Genomic DNA, 20,669 nt, shown 5'->3' with positions numbered 1-20,669 from the left:
AAAGAAACTTATGGACCTTTCATCTTATTTAAGAGTATAAGTCTAGATCACATTTGACAAATCATTTTTTTTAAAGGCTATTAAACATAAGCAAATTACTCTATTTTCTTACGAATCTTATTTTTGGAATAATATTACTATATTTTCATTTTAGGCTTTAGCGGTATCTTAAGTCTCATTTAACATTTAGAATCTTCTATTACACAAATTATTATGTTTTCTACGAGTATTATTTTAAACAACATTATTATACTTTCGTTTAAAATTTTAACAACATTTATAAGTCGTATTTCAAAATAGCATTAAAAGTACTCTTTTATACAAATTATTATTATTTTACAAGTTCTATTTTAAATAGCATTCTTACATATTTATCTATAACTTTAGCCATACTTACAAAATCACTTTCCTTTTCTATAATACTATATTTACATTTAGCCTAATTAATTTTAAGTCCGGTCGGTTAACCATTGTTAATGAGTCTTAAAGGGTGCCTAATACCTTCCCTTTAGACTAATTGAACCCTTACCTAGAATCTTAAGTTTCGCAGATCTTAAACAGAGTTAACTTTAAATATAACCTTAATAAACTTTAGGTGTCCTAATTCACCATAAATAATTAGGTGGCGACTCCTTGAAATAAACAAAAAACAGGAATCTCCAATATGTCGTACTTCTACTTTTAACCCGGTTAAAATGGGGTATGACACTGCCTTCTCTCTAGATTCTTCTACAAACCACCTCTCTCCACCAACCCAACTTCAGATTTTGACCGGTATGACCGATCTCCATATCCCTCAGACAGACCCCCCCCCCTCCCTCCAAATTTCCCCAAAGCCACCAGATCCATATCACTCCGACATGGAAAAAGAAACTCTACCTTCTCCAAAGCCCAAACCCCTCTTCTATAAGAGTGTTATGCTAGATCGAGATGAGGAACTAGAAACCTTCTACATCCATGAATCAAAACAACTGTACAGCTTAGATATGGAGGATAACTTCGAACCCCCATTAGATCTGGATACTATAACTCTCACTTCCGAGGAACAAGAAAGATTGTACCAACCATGGCGATTTTCCGTCATAGTTAAAGTTTTTGGCAAGAAATTAAGTCACCAGTGTTTGAAAGGTAAACTCGATGACCTCTGGAATATTGACGAGCCTCTAACACTAATAGATTTAGGCTCCGATTTTTATGTAGAAAAATTCAAAGAAGAGTCTAGTCTTGCCACTGTTTTGTACGAAGGCCCATGGTTTGTAGCGGGTCAATTTCTTTCAGTTTGACAATGGGAACCAAATATTATTCCGGCCAAAAAAAAAAAAAATACTACGGCAATTTGGGTACGCCTACCTCAGTTACCAACGAAATTTTATGATAGGCGAATACTTGAAAAAGTGGGGAGGAAAATTGGGCAACTTGTTAAAATTGATGCATGCACATCGGCTACCCTTAGAGGCTGATATGCAAGGATTTGTGTAGAAGTAAGTCTAGATGTTCCAATCAGGACCTCTATCACAATTGGAAATCATAAGTAAACCCTAGTTTATGAGGGGGAGGGTATTATGTGTGTGGGATGTGGAAGGACATACGGTTGAATCTTGCAACCACAAACCACCCCCTATCCTAGCAAGAAATCCAGTTGATGGAGCAGATACGCCGGACAAACCGATAGAATCGAAGTGAAAGACAGTGACCTTTGGTAAGGAGGAAAAGCCCTCAAATAAAGTCTGAATCAAAAGATGGGATGGTAAGTCAACAACATAGAGGTAAAAAGATACAGGTAAACTCTTACGATGGTGCCTCTGGTAAGCTTCGAAATCCCCATTCTTTTCATTACAAAGACCGGTCAAATTGCGGCAAAGGCAAAGGGTCGGCGGCTAACCCTAAGACCAGGTTCATCTTCACAAATGAGACTGGGCCAATGATGCAGAATCCAATTGGAATTTGGCCACTTAACATGGCCCAACATAACAATGAGTCCAAAATATCAGGGCATGTGTTTACTAACTCTATTTTTAATTTTGGACAGGTGATGGAAGCTGAACAAGCCTAATCCTCGAGCAAGACAAAAATGGGCCTAAGAAGCCAAACAAGAAGTTTTAAGAAGAAAGAGGAAATCCAGGGTTCTCAAAGCCCAATAACGGTTTTACCAAAAATCACTTTCCAGATCAATGATGGGCCACAATAGAAAAAGCGGAACCTGGATAATTCATTTAAGTCAACTGGTTCTTCCACCTAATCAGAACAAAACCTCAGCATTAACGAGGTGCTTAATGAGAAGGCTGGGTCATCCGGAGCTAAGGCATAGCTTCAGGGAGCAGAACAAGGTGGCAGACTTGCTAGCCAAAGAAGGACTTTTGTATGATGAAGTGAAGTTATTGGAAGCTCCTCCTATTTTTGTTAGAAATGTATATTTTGATGACCAATGTGGTACTCTCTTTAACCGAGTTGTAAATTTTGGTACCACCCATGGGGGTGATGATTTTGGACAACTAAATGGCCCTGAGGCCGTTAACTCTACCGTAACTAAGATGTAGATATATGTTGCTATGAATATATATCAGCAGTATCTGTTTAACCAAAAAAAAAAATGTTTACTCTAGCATGAATACGACACACTAAAAAATAGTCATGCACACAAGTAGAATATGGAAATAGGCATGATATAACATAATACACCACATGTACCCCCGATATCCGCATATATATTCGCACCTCCCTCATGTTAGTCAAAATTGTGCTCGTAGCAGTAAATTTGAAAAGTAGAAGAAACAGAAAAATATTTTGAGCCCATAATTTTTTTCTGTATCCTTAAGGAATTTAATCCTCTTACTGTTGCACAAGGTTTCGGGTTAATTCCTTTGAGGATAGAACGGAATAAGCTATTCTGCAATAGCGGCAATTCAAATAACAAAACTTCAATGAACTCAACAAAAGGAGCAAATCATACTACTCTATGATAATTTAATTTTGAAAACAAATGCGGAGAACAATTTAGAGGGAAGAAAAATTCAGATTTTATTGTACTGTTAGCATAAAAACATTTAACTGCGCCAGTGTTGTAAGATGGCCAATTACATTACCAGATACGTTCAAACTTATATTTTCAAGAAAGAAGACATGTCAAAGATGTTAAGAGGGACCGTTCATGGCTGGACAGTAATACATGCCTAACCTCAGAATTGGGCAAGACAACGCAAAGCTTATACATGAACTTCGACTTAATAACAAATTTTTACAACTTTATAAGGGATATAACTACTCTCAATTATTCTTCATTTTTGGTAGGCATAACATGTGTAATAGAGTGTGGCAGAGGAGTCCCCTTTCCTTATTCTCACGCTGTAAAAACATATCACCTTCCAACATTACATGCTCATTACATTTGGAATTTGATTGAGAAAATTAACATACATTTAGTGTCCTTAGATTATGAATAATTAGAAAATATAATTGCTCACAAAATCGACCGGTCCGTTGAATGTGGTAAAGTAGTTTTGGAGTATTTAGTTAGCTAGAACTTGAGGTATGTTGAGATTGTGACCTGTTTTTTCTAAGAAAAATAGGCATAATACATAGATAGACACCTTAAGTTGATCTCAACTGGCAACTAAAAACTCTAACTTTGAGAATGCACGTCTACACACCTAAATTCGTACTCATTGTGTCTCGTGGACATATAAATTTGGAGATGTCTAGATGATCATTTTGTGAAATTAGAGTGCCCAACTGACACAGTGGAGATGAGTTGAGGTGTCAAGATAATCATTTTGTAAGTTGGAGTGGTCAACTGACAGTAGAGGTCAAGTTTAAGTGTCTATCTATGTATTATGTCAAAAAAAGTATGCTAACTAAAGCTTGTCATCTCAAAAGTGTAAAATGTAATTTCACTAACTTGTGAGACGAAAAGAAGCCCCACAAACCCACCTGACATTACTTGTATAAGTCACAAATAACTTTTTTCTATAAACTTAGATCATTTTGTGACAGCTACTTAGGTGAGGAACTCTTCTTTTTTACACTAGTATAGTAAATCAGCATCTATAAAAGTCCCCTTGCTACTGTTAGTCTCAACCAGTACTCAATTAATTCCCAAATTGCATTCCCTTTTTCTCTCTATCTCTAGTTCTCTCTTTCTCTCTCTGAAGATGGGAGATTTCATGCGTTTGTTTGCAACTTTCTTTCTTGTAACAATGCTGGTTTTGGCCACTGGTTCGTCTTCTTCCTTTACTAATTTTTATTACTATACAGCTTTCTAACAGCTCCATTATATTATTGTTGAAACATATTCTCTTTGATTTTGTAGCAAGACGAAGATGCACTAAATATAACAGCGAATTGAGTTTAATTTTTATCTGTTGATAATGTAAAAAAAAATACAATATTAAATATCTAAAAAAGTTATTATACTATCAGGTTATCCAAAAGATATCTATAAGTAAGCTTCCTCAAAATGTGAGGTTTAATTCAAAGAGCTTGTAATTTATGTACACCATTAGTCACTATCAGGTCATCCAAAGAATATCCCTCCTTAAGATGTTGGATTTACAAGATAGTTTACTTGATACTACAACACGTAAAATTGACTGGGTATTAGAACTTCTTACACTGACGATATATATGATGCACTGTTAAAAAAATTATTATTTCCCTACTGGATTTCCTACTGAAAAATGTTCATAACTGAGTGTTAGTGGAAAAAATCTAAATAAGTGTTTTTGCATGTACAAATTAGGAAGTTTCCAGCGTTTCAGTGAAAACTTGTTTCCCATCATGCGTTTTCCTAGTGAGTTGGTTCAGTAGGAATGAAGTGAAAAAATCATGGCACAAAGTTTTCACTGAATGCCGGTGGGAAAAACCTCTAACTGTAGTAGTGTTTGAAAATAAATTAAATTTATCAGTGTGTATTATTGGTTGTATATGCAATTCTTGATTTCTGATGTTTGCCCAATTGACAGATATGGCACCAATGAGCAGTGCAGAGGCAAGGACCTGCGAGTCACAGAGCCACCATTTCAAGGGGACATGTCTTAGTGATACCAACTGCGCCTCCATCTGCAAGAATGAAGGCTTCATTGGCGGCGACTGCCATGGCCTTCGCCGCCGTTGTTTCTGCACTAGAAACTGTTAAAAAATTAAAGAAGAATATTTCTAAGTGTCTGTGAGAAATGATATTTTCATTGTCTTTGTGATTGTTTCCTTGTTAAAACATCCATGATAACTAAAGTTGTTTATCAATAAAAAGACATAGATAGTCTTGGTACGTTCTGTGCTTGAGTCCTTGTCTGCTTCATTTATTGTTCTACATGCATTTTTTTTTCCAAATGTTTGGTACTTGAAATTTATTGGCTTGGATTATTTAATTTTACATTTGGTATGATTAAATTTTTCAAAAACTGTGATGAAACCTAATTCCCATCCGTTACGCGAATTCATTAATATGCAAGTCTATATATTTTTAATTATAAAAACACAATAATAAGCATAAAGAGTAGATATTAAACCAAAAGAGAAATTATAATGAAGTCAACTATGCTAGAATATCGTAAACAATCCCAAGAAATGACGATCCGAGTCATGAGCAACTAAAAAAATAAATAAATTTTTTGTCAAAATAAATTATTGTTTGGAATATAAAAGTAGTAGCAAAGTAATAAAAAGAAAGGAAACTCCTAGGCGCTATGAAATAAGACCTTACCCCGAGAGTCTCCAAATCAGCAGCCTACACACACTACTAGTACAGGGATCTACAAAAGTATTTTTAATAAAAAAGTTATTTTTTTAGCTTTTCAAAAATAGTCTCTGCTACTTCTATGAACACTTATTTTTTTAAAAAAATTTGATCAAATACCTCATTTTTTATTTTAAAAAATAAGCACTTTTAACCTCCAAAAACTTAGTCTAATTAGGATCGTATAAAACATCTCAAAAGTGCTTTCTCTTAATTACAAAATTAAGTGATGACAACTAAAGTAATATTGAACTAAATTAAAGGCAACATAAAAGAGGGACAACAAGCCAACTATGCACGACACTTCTTAAGAAAAAATTAGCTCTAGTAAATTGACAAAAATGACCTTGTGAGGACCACAAAAGTTCCTCATTCATGCTTATATATGATGCAACATCTCAAAGGTGCTTTTTCTTAATCACAAAATTATGTGATGGCAACTAAAGTGATATTGAACTAAATTAGGGGCAACATAAAAGAGAGATAACAAGTCAACAATACACGTCACTTCTTAAAAAAAAAAATCTCTACTAAATTGACAAAAATGGCCCTGTGAGAACTACAAAAATTCTTCATTCATGCTTATATATACAGTCAGACCTCTCTATAACAGCATCCTTATATAACAACACCTCTCTATAATAGCTAGGTATTTTTCGAAACTGATTTTTTATGTTATAGTTTACCTCTCTATAACAGTTTTTTTTACCCACAACAACAATAGCCATCTTTAAAACAGTACGTTCTTTGTAAAATTATCTCTCTATAACATCTATCTTCTTTTTCGATAATAAACTTATTAATCATCTTTCTAGAAAATAGAATCTTCAAAATTACCAATAACATGTCTAGAGATTTTGACCAAATATTTTGATATTTTAAATACAGTATTTATGGCAAAGAATATTATATGAATACAAATTTCCATCATTAAAAGATTTTCCGTCGTCATACAAAGTGTGATTAAACTTATGATTTGACAATTAAAAATGAAATATTAGATAGTATGCATCTTTTTGCCTAACAGTGCAATATTATTTAAATGTCAATGTTGTTACCGGTGCATAACAACCATTCACTATAGCAACCAAAAAACTTCGGACTCAATGATGTTGTTATAGAGAGGTTTGACTAAAGTAGTAATATGCTCCTCCCTCTGTACCATATTACTTGTCCACATTACTAAAAATATATATCCCAAATTACTTGTCAATTTACAAATCAAGATAAAATTAATTAAATCTTTCCCATCTTACATTTAATATTAAGTTTTCTTAAAAATAATAAATATTGATTAGAGTCAATTTATTGGAGAGAGACAAGGGTAGATAGTAAAAATATACTCCCTCCGGATAAAAAAAAGAGTCCACTTAGCCTTTTTTTCTTGGATAAAAAAAAGAGTCCACTCAGCAAATTAAGAAAGAATTAACCTTATTTTTTCATATTTGCCCCTATTAAGTGTTATATGATCAAATCTCAATGCCTATTTAATTAGGGGTAGTTTAGTCAAATTACCTATTTTTGTCTAGAAGTTAATATTTTTTTAAGAGGTGTGTAAATGACTAAGTGGACTATTTTTTTGATCCGGAGGGAATACCTTTTATTTATGATATTTTAAGAGGTGTGTAAAGGAAAAAGTCTATAAGTAATATCGAACGGAGGAAGTATAATGCTAAAACAGTTAAAGGATATGTAATCATATTTAAATGCACGGTTATGTTAAGAGTTGAATTGATGGCTTAATTGACCATCTCAAAGTCGAGTTAAATACATTTATGTCTTAGTTGACCATCTCAGAATAGAGTTAAATACTTTAATGGCATGATTGACTATCATAGAGTAGAGTTCAATCACAATAAGACACGTAAGGACCTTTGTGGGGCATGATTACTTCTTTTATTGAGCTAACTATATCGGATTAACATTCATAATTTACATATTTTTGTCTTTAATTTGGGACCAAAGAAGTAAATAATAAGCATCTATAAAAGCCCCCTTCCACTCCTAGTCTCAACCAGCATTCAACTTCTCAAATCACGTTCATCTCTCTAGTTCTCTCTTGGTGTGTAGATGGGACACTCCATGCGTTTGTTTGCAACTCTCTTCCTTGTAGCAATGCTGCTTTTGGTCATTGGTTTGTTTTCTTCCTTCATAAAATTTTATTACTCCTTTCTAATAGCCCCATTATTGTTAAAATTATTTTCTCTTTAATTTCGTTGCAAGAAAAAGATGCTGAAAATATAATAGCCGATTGATTTAAACTATTGTGTGCTGATAACAGTAAAATAGTTTTTACAACGTTAGATATCTAAAAAATAACTATATTATCAAGTCATCCAAAGATTCCCTAAAATGTGAGATTTATAATTCAAAGAGTTTTTAATTTATATATACCGTCAACAACAATAACATCCCCATTGTAATCTCACAAGTAGGGTCTGGAAATAGTAGTGTGTACGCGGATCTTATCCTTATCTTAGAAGATAGAGAGACATTTTTCGATAAACTCTTGGCTCAAAAAAGCATAATTTATATATTCTGTCAGTGTAAGAAATGTTTTCCACTATCATATCATTCAAAGAATATCCCTCCTTAAATTGTTGGATTTGTATAAGATAGCCTATCTGATACAACAGGTAAAATTGGCTGATGGTATAAAAGTTTCTTACACTTACAATACATATAACTCGAATTCATCTGAAAAATAAAATAAATTATTTAATTTTTATTAATGGCAGTATATATAATTCTTGATTTTTGATGTTTTGACTACAATTGATAGAAATGGGACCAATGAGCAGTGCAGAGGCGGCAAAGACCTGCCAGTTTCAGAGCCGCTATTTCAAGGGGCCATGTCTTAGCGATGCCAAATGCGCCTCCGTCTGCAAGATCGATTACAAATTCTCCACCGGCGGACACTGCCTTGGCCTTCGCCCCACCTGTATCTGCACCAGAGACTGTTAAAAAATAAAGAGAGGAGAAATGATCTTTTAATTGTCTCTGTAATTGTTTCTTTTTAAAGTATCCATGAGAAATAGTGTTGTTTAATAAAAAGACTAGCTAGCATCATAAATATTGGTGCTTAAATTAGTCCTTGCCTGGTTCATCTATTGTTCTATTTCATGCACTTCTGTTTTCATTTGATAAATTTAGATTCATATTTTAATTTGTCACGATCCAATTTATCTAAATTGTGATGGAACATAACTCAATCCGTTTGGTGAATCCATTAATATGAAAAGTGCATTTTAATTATGAAAGGACAATAAAGAACCTTAAAAGTAGATATTAAACCAAAAGAGAAGTTGTAGAGTCAACGATGCAGAGATATCATAACCCACAACATCCCCCCTTCCCCCGGCCACCCCCGACTCCCAGAAAAATGACGATACGAATGATAAGCGGCTAAAAGAGTAAATACAAATGGTCTCAAATAAATTACCATTCAAAAATAAAAAGAGTAGCAAAGTAATAAAACGAGAAGGAAACTCCAAGACGTTATGAAGCAACAATTCACCACGACAGTCTTCAAATCAACTTCTAAGGTTGTTCACACACTCCACTAGTACCCTCAATACCCGCACAAAATGTGCAGCATGAGTACAATAAATCATGTGTACCCAATGAGTATCACTTGGCGTCCCTAAAGTGGTGAGGATTTGCTCGAAATACTTACTTAATGAACATGTACAATTATCATATGATCTTGACTGATAAGGCATGATCGGCACGACATAAGATGCACAGATACAACATAATTTGTATGCACGAATTTAGCATATAATATGATATGCATGTAACATGAGTCAGAATCAAATACACGTGATAAAGACTCTTACCTTTTCGTACCTGGTGCTCCCAGCACATTTGTGTGCATATTATCTGGTTTCCCAGGAAAGTACAACGGCTCTAGAGGGACGGATCCATATCCACACATCAGACAGACAACTCACGCGTCATAATTCGCACGGACAACTCACTTGGCTCAACCAAATCTTATTGAAGAAAAGGATGTTGATTCTGCATCAACATCTACCATGGCTATGTCGATTAAAGCAAGGAAGAAAGAGAAGAAAGAGGCAATAAAAATAAAGAAGCAGATGACCAAGAAAGAGGCAAAGTAAAAGTGTTTAGTTCAGACAAATCTACTTTGACTGAAAATGACAACAATCAACACAGATACGTGGAAGCATCTTGACCCTCCAACTCAATATTGATGGATGAAATATCAAACGTTGGATTAATGCTATAGCTGTTTATTTTGGACAGTTTCTGGACAGCTTTACACAAATGATGAGCATAAATGGAATATTAGTTGGTTACACATTTTGATAGGTTGGATAAATAGAAATAGGACAAGTGTACATAGTACATACATTTTTCCATTTGTTTCTTTATTTTATTTGGATGTACAACTTTGTATAAAATAGGGGCAATGCCAAATGAATAGGACACAGAAAATTTCATCAATTTTTTCAAGTTCTTTCATGGTATCAGAGCATAAATATTTCATCCATCAATAAGGAAGTGTTCCAATCTTGCCTAATCTCATTTTAAAAAATGTTCTTCATGTTGCTTCTTTTAAGTATAATCTGCTTTCTGTCAACAAATCAATTGCAACCTTTTATTCACTCCTAGTGCATGTATTTTGCAGGACCTTTTTCTGAGGAGAATAGAAGCTTTTGGTGATGTCAAAGAAGGATTGTATTTACTGCATCCTTCAATTTCTAAGTCAAATATTTGCTCTAAAGAAAATGTAGTTTCAGTTTCAAAAGGAAGTGATTCTTAGTTTGTTTCCAATTCAGTTTCCTTTCCTGTTCTTGCTAATGTTATTTCAGATGTAAGCCTTTGGCACATCAGATTTGGGCATTTGCCACTATCATCAATGAAATATTTGAGTTTTATTAAGTCTTCCTCTTTCACTGATTGCGTATGTGATGTATGTCCTAAAGCTAGACAAACTAGGACACCTTTTCCTATTAGTACAATCAAAACTAAAGGATTATTTGATCTCATTCACATTGATACTTGGGGACCTTACAAACAAGCTACTTATAATGGATATAAGTATTTCCTCACTATTGTAGATGACTTTAGTAGGTGCACTTGGACATTCTTACTTAGCACTAAGTGCAATGCTTTTCCAGTTTTGAAAAGTTATCTTGCCATGATAGAAAGGCAGTTCAACAGGAAAGTGAAATGCATTAGATCAGACAATGCACTAGAGTTGGGATCAGGTTCACAAGAGGCAGCATATCTAACTGAACAGGGTATCCTACACCAAAGAAGTTGTGTTGCTACCCCACAACAGAATGGGGTTGTGGAAAGGAAGCATAGACATCTTTTGGAAATTGCTAGGGCATTATTTTTTCAATCAAAAGTCCCTATATCCACTGGGGGAGAGTGTATACTTACAACTTGCTGCCTTCAAGAGTTTTGAAAGGAAAAACCCCACATGAAATGCTGTTTAACAGAAAGCCTTCTTATCAATCTCTAAGAATTTTTGGTTGCTTGTGTTATGCTTCCACACTATCTCAAGGAAGAGGAAAGTTTGAACCTAGAGCAATAGAGTGTGTATTTTTGGGCTATCCTCAAAATCAAAAGGGGTACAAGGTTTTGGACTTAAAAACTAAGAGAGTTTTTGTTTCTAGGGATGTTCATTTTCATGAGGATAGATTTCCCTTTGCTTCTTCCACTTCTCATTCTTCCACCACTAATCTGTTTTCTTCATCTTCTCCACATTTAGAAGATTCTTTCAACACTCCACACAACACTGTTTCCTCAAATCTTCCACCATCCAAATCATCTCCTTTACCTACACCTAATTCACCCTCACCTCCTAGTTCACCCTCACCATTTCCTACACCTAATTCACCAAGTTTGAGTCTTCATGATATTCCCAATTCATCTATTTTACACCCAACTAACCATCCCAATCCCAGTTCTACCACAAAATCGGGAAGAATTGTACATAGGCCTAGCTATTTGGATGATTTTGTTTGCAACAATGTGTTTTTCACTAATCTTACCACTTCTTGTTTTTCTTCTCCTCCTCTTCTTCCTAGTCACTCACTCTCCACCTTAACTGTCTCTAACCAACAGTTTCTAAACTCCTTATCTTCATTATCTGAGCCTAAAAATTTGGAAGCTGCTGCTCATCCTGGATGGAAAGCAGCCATGGACAAGGAAATTGAAGCTCTTCAACTAAACCACACTTGGGATGTAGTTGATTTGCCATCAGGAAAGAAGGCATTACCATGCAAATGGGTTTACAAAGTGAAGCAAAATTCAGATGGTTCTGTTGAAAGGCTTAAAGCACGATTAATGGTCAGGGGGGACATTCAAAAACATGGTGTTGATTACAACGAAACATTTTCCACAATCCGATGTTTGTTGGCAGTTGCTATTAAAAAAGGATGGCATGTTTCACAATTGGATGTGAATAATGCCTTTTTACATGGGAACTTAGAAGAAGAGGTCTTTATGAAGTTTTCATCAGGTCTCATTCCACCCACACCTAACCATGTTTGCCTTCTAAGAAGGTCATTATATGGTTTAAAGCAAGCTTCCCGGCAATGGTATGCTCGACTTGCTGGGGCTTTGAGTTACAAAGGATATTCTGCCTCTTTAAACGACTACTCTTTATTTTTTAAGAAGAATGGTGCTCAAATCTCAATATTAGCAGTCTATGTCGACGACATTCTACTCACAGGTGATGACATTCAAGAAATTGCTACTATTACAAGTTTTCTTCATTCAGAATTCAAAATCAAAAATCTTGGTGGCATGCTACTTCCTAGGTATGGAAATTATTAGAGAAAACAAAGGTTTTATCATGAGTCAAAGGAAATTCACCTTAGACTTGCTGACCGAATTTGACTGCACCCATCTCCCAAAGGTGTCGTCTCCTCTTGATCCTAGCATCAAATTACAAGCAGATAGTGATTTACCCATGGACGATCCTATGATTTATCGACATCTCATTGGAAAATTAAATTACCTCACTCATACACGTCCAGATCTAGCTTTTCCAGTGCTCAAACTTAGCCAATTTTTGCAAAGGCCTTGCATTTCTCATTTTTCTGCTGCCCTTCGAGTTCTTCGGTATCTTCAACTTGACCCCGGGCAAGGTATCTTGCTCTCTTCTAACCCCTCTCTATCTCTACTCGCTTTTTGTGATGCCGATTGGGCGTCTTGCCCAGATTCTCGGTGATCCGTAACTGGTTTTTATATCACCCTTGGCGGATCTCCTATCTCTTGGAAATCGAAGAAGCAAGCTTCGATTTCGCTTTCCTCCGCCGAGGCGGAATATCGCTCCATGCGCAAGGTCACCGCAAAACTTACTTGGCTTGTGCGACTGCTCACAGAACTCTCCATTTCGCTATTTTTATCGGTACCAGTTTACTTCGACAGTCAAGCCGCGATTCATATCGTACGCAACCCCGTCTTTCATGAAAGGAAGAAGCATGTGGAGCTTGACTGCCACTTTGTAAGGCAACAATACCTTTCTGGTTTAATTTCTTTGTCATTTGTTCCATCGGACAAACAGATCGCAGATCTCTTTACAAAACCCCTAACTGGGATTTCTCATCGGAATATTTTATCCAAGTTGGGGGTTCTTTCTCTCCCCTCCAACTTGAGGGGGGATATTGAAGAAAAGGATGTTGATTCTGCATCAACATCTACCATGGCTATGTCGATTAAAGCAAGGAAGAAAGAGAAGAAAGAGGCAATAAAAATAAAGAAGCAGATGACCAAGAAAGAGGCAAAGTAAAAGTGTTTAGTTCAGACAAATCTACTTTGACTGAAAATGACAACAATCAACACAGATACGTGGAAGCATCTTGACCCTCCAACTCAATATTGATGGATGAAATATCAAACGTTGGATTAATGCTATAGCTGTTTATTTTGGACAGTTTCTGGACAGCTTTACACAAATGATGAGCATAAATGGAATATTAGTTGGTTACACATTTTGATAGGTTGGATAAATAGAAATAGGACAAGTGTACATAGTACATACATTTTTCCATTTGTTTCTTTATTTTATTTGGATGTACAACTTTGTATAAAATAGGGGCAATGCCAAATGAATAGGACACAGAAAATTTCATCAATTTTTTCAAGTTCTTTCAAATCTATGTAAATCTAATATGCAAGCTATATGCATATGAACAGTGCATGACAACATTTAAGTAACTACATATATGCGCATAGCTTATAATGTTACTCTAGCATGATCTAGCGTGAAAAAGTGCTCAACTAGTCATGCAAACAAGTCACAAGACAGAAAAATAGGCATGATATAACATTATATCCCAATATACCCCTGTTATCTGCATATGCGTTTGTCACCTCGCACATATGTTACACCCACATACATAGTATAACCAAATCAAGTCAGTTTTCAATTTTTTTTTTCTCATTGAGGTCAAAGCCTTACCTTAGTTCAAAGTGACTCTAGCCTTCTTGAACCATTTTTCTTTACCCTGAGTTGATCATACGAGCTCAATCTATGTGATTAAACAAGTTCAAAGATACTCATATTGCAATTTGAGACTAAGCTAAAGTTAATATCTAACAAAAAGTCAAATTCAAATTCTGGATCAAGATTCAAAATTGGTTACGTTTCTGCAATACCCATAATCCTATGAGTCCAAATCTATTACTTAATTTTCAAATTTGATAACAAATCGATGATAAAAATCCCTAATTTCCCCATCTTAATTCTAGGGCAAAAGTCCCCAAATTTCTACTTCAAATTCATAATTTAGGGGTTATATCTAGCATAAATTCATGAACAATTACTAAGATAGGTGTAAATAAAAATTATTTCTTCATTGGTGTGAAATCGTTCCCTTGGTGATATATGTTGAACCCAAGTCAAAACTCTCCTCAACCCGTGACTTAGCTCATCCAAATATGTAGTTAAAATGCCAAAATCTCGAATTATCCTTTTTTATATATGCACTATAGGGATCCATAGTAATTGCACACTTGGGTCGCAAAAGCGGTTCTGCAATTGCAACACACCCATTGCCAAAACAGACCTTCACCCCATCTTGATCTGTTGCAAAAGCGACCATTTTTAGTCGTAAATGCAATCAGCCCTCTGCAACTACAATAGTTGAAATGTGATTTTTTGTCCAAAACCACCGAGCCCGAAGGGTCCTAACCCAAATTCCTCAAACAAGTTTCGAATGGTTATATTAACTTGTTCATAGTCTCAAATTCTGAAATTTAGCGTTAAAACTTGGAATTAAGGTCCAGGTAGTTACAACATTCCATTGAATTTATTTATGGTAGAAAAATTATGGAGAACAGAAATTAACTAGAGACATATCAAGTTATTGTCCTTAAGAATATTGCGCTCATACAATATAGAATAAGATATACTTATATTCTCCAAGATTTATTAAGCTCTTTCATAATTAGGAGCAAAAATATTAGTCAGAAGAGAAACAATCTAGCAGAAGAGATAGAAGCATGTTTTGAAAAAATATGTTTAGCTCTCCAAAAAAAACATGTTAATATAGGTATTAGACAAACGGATAATTAATGAATAGTGTATTAAGAATTAATAACAACAAGTTTTAAGAAATTAATAACCATAATAATCCTCTAATTAAATTTGTACTGACTAGTCAAAAGAATTAAATGTATACCGGCTAAAAGATACTATAACGATATAATTGATCATCATAGAGTGGAGTTAAATCACAAGTTACTTGAAGACTTCTGCTGAGCATGATTACTTACATTTATTTAGCTAACTAAAAAAATCTGGTCAACATATTTTATTTTAAAAAAGTATATTTTAAACATTTTCGTTTATAATTAAAAACATTATGTGATTAAAATATGCCAATATATCCAGAGGCGGATCCAAGATTTTGAGGTTCCGGGTGCCACACTATTTTACACTTCGAATTAATTTATTTTGAGCTTTGATTCGGGTTATTCATGTTTTCAGTATATATAGACAAACCGATTACCACACCAGTGCTTTGACTTGATTTTTTTTTCTTTTTAGCTTCAGCTCGGGTTATTGGTATTTTCGATTTATATAGACAAGTCGACTAAACGAAATAAGTTACTCCCTCCGTCACAATTTATACGAGGGTGTTCGACTGGACACGAAGTTTAAGATAGAACGAAAGACTTTTGAATCTTGTTGTCTAAAACAAGCCAAAGAACTTTTTATGTGGCTAGAAATCATTTCATTAAGAGTAATATGAGAATTTTAGAGTTAAATTGTTGTCAAATATAGAAAAATATCATACTTTTTGGTACTGACTAAAAAAGAAAGAGTGTCATATAAATTGAAGCCATCGTCTGACTCACATTAGAGCTAGAATAATTGTAGATGCTTATTTAAATACTCAAAACAAAAACTTAGTAAAAACTATTAACTATAAAAACAGAAGCAAGAATTAATTAAATTTAAAAAGTCATAGTTGCTCAAAAAAAAAAAAAAGAGTCAGCAAATATAAAAAAAAAAAAAAGAAAGAAACGAAGAAACAAAAGAAGAAGTAAAATAGAAAGGTAAAGAAGAAAAAAAGGAGAGAAAATTAGGGCCTTTGCCAGTGGCACTAGGCAATCATTTATTTATTCGGGTGCCAATTTGTGTATTTATACGATTTCCTATATATATATATATATATATATATAAACATATATATACACAACATTTCGATCGAGGTGTGCGGGTGGCGTGACACTCCCTCTACTTAGTAGATCTGCCCCTGAATATAACGTAAGAATTATATACCATCACCGGGATGTGGTGCAGTTACTAAGGTTGTTCCTCCCTTAATTAGAGGTTCCGGATTCAAGCTCTGAGTATGAAAAATTCTTGGTAGGAAGCGCTTTTCCCAAATAAGCCCTACACAGCGCGAACCTAGTTATAGTCGGACTCCAATGCGAATACGGTCAACGGATCGAAAACCAAAAAAAAGGTAGATCACACCTGATGTTTAGATTAAACCATTTATTTTTATTTTAATTAAGTAAATTAATCAGGTGAAAATGTATGTGAGTTAATCATGATTAATTAAGTACTACTCGCTGTGTTTTATTTTATGTGAACCTATTTCTTTATTAATCCGTGCCTAGAGGTGTTCACAGTTTGGTTAAAAACCGAACTAAACCGATTAAATAAACTGATATTTACTTGAATTGGGTTTGGCTTGGTTTTAAATTTTTAAAAACCGATAATATATGGTTTGGTTTTGGTTTTACTAAAAGCAAACCGAAGAAAAAACCAAACCGAACTGATAAATTTTATACATAATAGTTATAATTATAATTATAATTATATAATTATATATATATATATATATATAATATTAAATTTTATAAATACTTTTAAATAATTTGTATACTTTTTAAGTAAGATTTTATTTATCTCTAATAGACTAATGAACTTTATACCTAAGCCCATCTTTAAAAACAAATCCATGAATTCAAACTTATTAATTCAAAGAAACAATTATGAGATTTACCTAAATTTTTTTTTTGTATTTCTTATAAACTTTATTCACTTAATTAAACTTAAAAATTCTAAGACATTTTCTCCATATTCCAAGAAAACTATAGCCACCGCAATAAAAGGGAAATAGCGAAATATAAGTTGGAAAAGGATAGAAAATTCTCTCCTAATTGTAGGGAAAATAACATGAAAGAGAGAAATATCGTTAGTTTTCTTATAAACCGAAAAACCGTCCCAAACCGAACCAAACCAACTACAACCAAATCGATGGATATGCATTATATTTGGTATGGTTTGATTTTAATAAATTTAAAAACCGAGTAGATTCGTTTGGTTTTAGTTTTATCCCAAAACCGACCCAAGCCCACCCATGAACACCCCTATCCGTGCTAAAAAGAATGACTCCTTTTAATATTTGAAAATAATTTACTTTTATACAGTGATATATAGCCAAATAAAATAGTGACTCATTTAACACCACAAATTTAAAAATCTTTTTTTTTTTTAATTTTGTGCCCAATCAAATAAGTTTTACATAAATTGCAACGGAGAGAGTAAAATTTTATGTACAAATACATACAATGTACTTATTCATTAACTTAATATAAATATAGAGTGCGGGTAAACATTTCCTTCTATAAAAACCCCCTTGCTATTGCTTGTCTCAACCAGCACTCAACTTCTCAATTGCATTCTCTCTCTAGTTTTTTTTTTCTCTCTCTCTCTCTCTCAAGATGGGAAGCGCCCTGCGTTTCTTTGCAACTTTCTTCCTTGTAACAATGCTGCTTTTGGCCAATGGTTTGTCTCCATCCTTTATATAATAGAGCACATATAGATTTTCAAACACATCATTTATATTGTTTGAAACATCTTCTCATTAATTTTTGTTGCAAGATGAAGATGCACTAAATATAATGGCCGATTGAGTTTAAATTTTTATACGTTGTAATATAAAAGAAATTTTGTAACATTAGATTACCCAAAAGAATAACTGCAAATATAATTACGGTAAAAAGTATTTTATATACTATCAGGTCATCATTCAAAAGGTATCTGCAATTTTAAAAGAGTATTAAGTTATATGCGTTACAATATCAATTCATCCCAAAGCCTCCTTAAAATGTCGTATGCATTAGTACTATAAGATATCAGATATCAGATACAACAGGTAAACCTAATCTGATGTTATAATTTTTTGTCACTGATGTTATATTATATATCTTAAATTAATCTAGAAAATAAGATAAATTATCTGTTATAATTGATAAAAATGACGTGATAATATAATTTTATATTTTAACGGTGTATAAATTTCCAGACCCCGATAGTATTTCAAAAACTGTCTCTCTAACGAGTAAGGTCTTCATAAACTCTACTCTTTCCAAATCCCACTTATAAAATACCCTGCATGTACTATTTTTGTTATATAAATTTAAATGGAGATTTAATGTTATTACTGATATTAAATTATTTTATTTTACAGAAATGGGACCAATGAGGAGTGTAGAGGCAAGGCTTTGTGAGTCAAAGAGCCACCGTTTCAAAGGGAAATGTCTTAGCGATACCAATTGCGGTTCTGTTTGCCAGACTGAAGGCTTCACAGGTGGCAACTGCCGTGGCTTCCGCCAACGTTGTTTCTGCACCAGAAATTGTTAAAAATAATAAAGGAGAAATGATATTGTCACTGTATCTGTAATAGTGTCCTTGTTATAAGTATCTTATGATAAATAATGTTGTTTTTATTAATAAAAAGACTAGATAGTCTATATATATTTGGTGCTTAATATAGTTATGGCATGCTTCATCTGTTGTTCTACTTCATGCGGTTCCGATTTCTTTTTAGTGATCATTTGGTACTTTGTAATTCACCAATTTGATTAATGTAGATTTAGTTGGTGAAATAATATTTTTTTGTTAAGGGTGTTTCAAAATATGTGAGTAGATAGTAATTTTTTATTTTTCGTCCTAATTATGTGATATTTTTTATTCGATAATTACATATTTTTTGAAGCTAAACTGAGTTAGGTTAATAATATTTTAAAATTAAATTAGTTATCTCAAGCTATACGGAAAAAATGCTTTTCATGAAATATGATGAAAATACATTTAAAATATTAGATAAAGCTAATTTAATTATTCGAAAAGCGAAAAAAAATATAACATTAATTGAGACAAAAATATTTATATAATTAATATAATATTTTGTATATACGATGATATTTTTTGATGAAAAATATTCTAACCATCCTCTTTTCATGTAAGGAAGAGTGATCTCTACTAAGAACTCTTCACTACTACTTTACGTTCATCACTATAATCTCTCCTCGATTTATTAGAAGAAGAGTGGATTTGCAGAAAACATAATTCTTGCTTATTTTTAAAAAAGGTGACAAGTATTACTTTTAGTAAAGACGAGCAAAACGGATACAGGAATTATTAATTGTGCATGCATTCTATCCCCTCGCCAAATGTTGACTGTGTCCAACATTTTTAACACCTGTAGTCAAGACAAACACTTGTTAATTCTCGAAAGATCCTAGAGTTTATAATAATTTTAAAATTTATTTCTAATATACTGAATAATAAAAATAATTGAGAAATTGTTATTATTTAAACCAATCAAACACGAAAAGAAGATAAAATTCATATAAACTTCTAGGAACGTATATATATGTCACGACCCAAATCATGGATTATGCGGGCACCCACACTAACCCTCCCTGGTGGGCGAACCCTTCAGGTAACTACCTTAATTTGATACAACATGCGAAAATAAATACTTTTATTATAAGAAATTCCCAAAACCTGGTCTAGACTCATACAAGAGCTTCTAAGAAGTTTACAATTTGAAGTAGATAACAGACTCAAATTGGATACGACTTCTGTTTAAGGATAGAGAACAACAAAAATCTAAGGAGAGACTCTGGGTTGCAAGATCTCAAATAGCTCACCCAAACGCCTTTGACGAATGCCTCGAAACGGTCGTGAGACTCCGAACATCACCTGAAAATAACTCTACACTCCACAAGGAGTGTAGCAAGAGTAGTATGAGCACAACACAAGGCTCGTAGGTATCGTAGGCCGACAATGGTTAGTTCACGCATATAAACAAGAAGCAACTAACAGGTAAGCAGATAAGCAATCAAACACAGTCACAACTGTAGCACATATGAAAGTCTTGCAATAACGATAGTCACAAGGGATTTCAATAACTCAGGTTATAAGCCTAGGAAGAAATCTACAAACCTCGAGTCCATCAAGCATCTAAAATAAATACTCACAACAACAACTCAATAATTCACAAGTCAAGAATGAATCAGAGAATGTACCATGCAATGACATGAATGGCAATTCAAATGGAGTGCTATGCAATGCAATGTCGTGCTATGTAAATGTTATGCAATGCAGTAGTCACCTCTCACGCTTCACTCTCGTACACACATG

At 33.7% G+C, this 20,669-nt stretch overlaps 2 protein-coding genes and 1 long non-coding RNA gene across 4 annotated transcripts in view; all 3 read left to right on the top strand.

The window, feature by feature from the left end:
- Positions 1 to 19,009, top strand: part of LOC132603120 (defensin-like protein) — a 41,540-nt gene extending 22,531 nt beyond the window's left edge. Inside the window, exons 1-2 of one of the 2 annotated variants that reach the window (XM_060316020.1) lie at positions 17,865 to 18,023; positions 18,709 to 19,009. In XM_060316020.1, coding sequence (XP_060172003.1) covers positions 17,960 to 18,023; positions 18,709 to 18,881 — 237 coding nt within the window. In that variant the 5' untranslated portion in view covers positions 17,865 to 17,959 and the 3' untranslated portion in view covers positions 18,882 to 19,009. Of the gene's footprint in view, positions 1 to 17,864; positions 18,024 to 18,708 lie in introns of those variants that run through there. The other variant, XM_060316022.1, reaches the window with a different exon arrangement.
- Positions 4,053 to 5,277, top strand: LOC132602130 (defensin-like protein). Its single transcript, XM_060315132.1, has 2 exons — positions 4,053 to 4,212; positions 4,959 to 5,277. The coding sequence occupies exons 1-2, from the start codon at positions 4,149 to 4,151 to the stop codon at positions 5,129 to 5,131; spliced, it is 237 nt and encodes a 78-aa protein (XP_060171115.1). The 5' UTR covers positions 4,053 to 4,148; the 3' UTR covers positions 5,132 to 5,277.
- On the top strand, positions 7,690 to 8,835 carry LOC132602129 (uncharacterized). The gene is made up of 2 exons (XR_009567610.1): positions 7,690 to 7,865; positions 8,514 to 8,835. It is a non-coding gene; the product is annotated as an uncharacterized LOC132602129 (long non-coding RNA).
- Positions 19,010 to 20,669: the final 1,660 nt, after the last annotated feature.

This window comes from Lycium barbarum, chromosome 7 (genome assembly GCF_019175385.1).
Source record: "Lycium barbarum isolate Lr01 chromosome 7, ASM1917538v2, whole genome shotgun sequence".
Taxonomy (NCBI): Eukaryota; Viridiplantae; Streptophyta; class Magnoliopsida; order Solanales; family Solanaceae; genus Lycium; species Lycium barbarum.
This window is presented reverse-complemented; position numbering and strand designations above follow the sequence as displayed.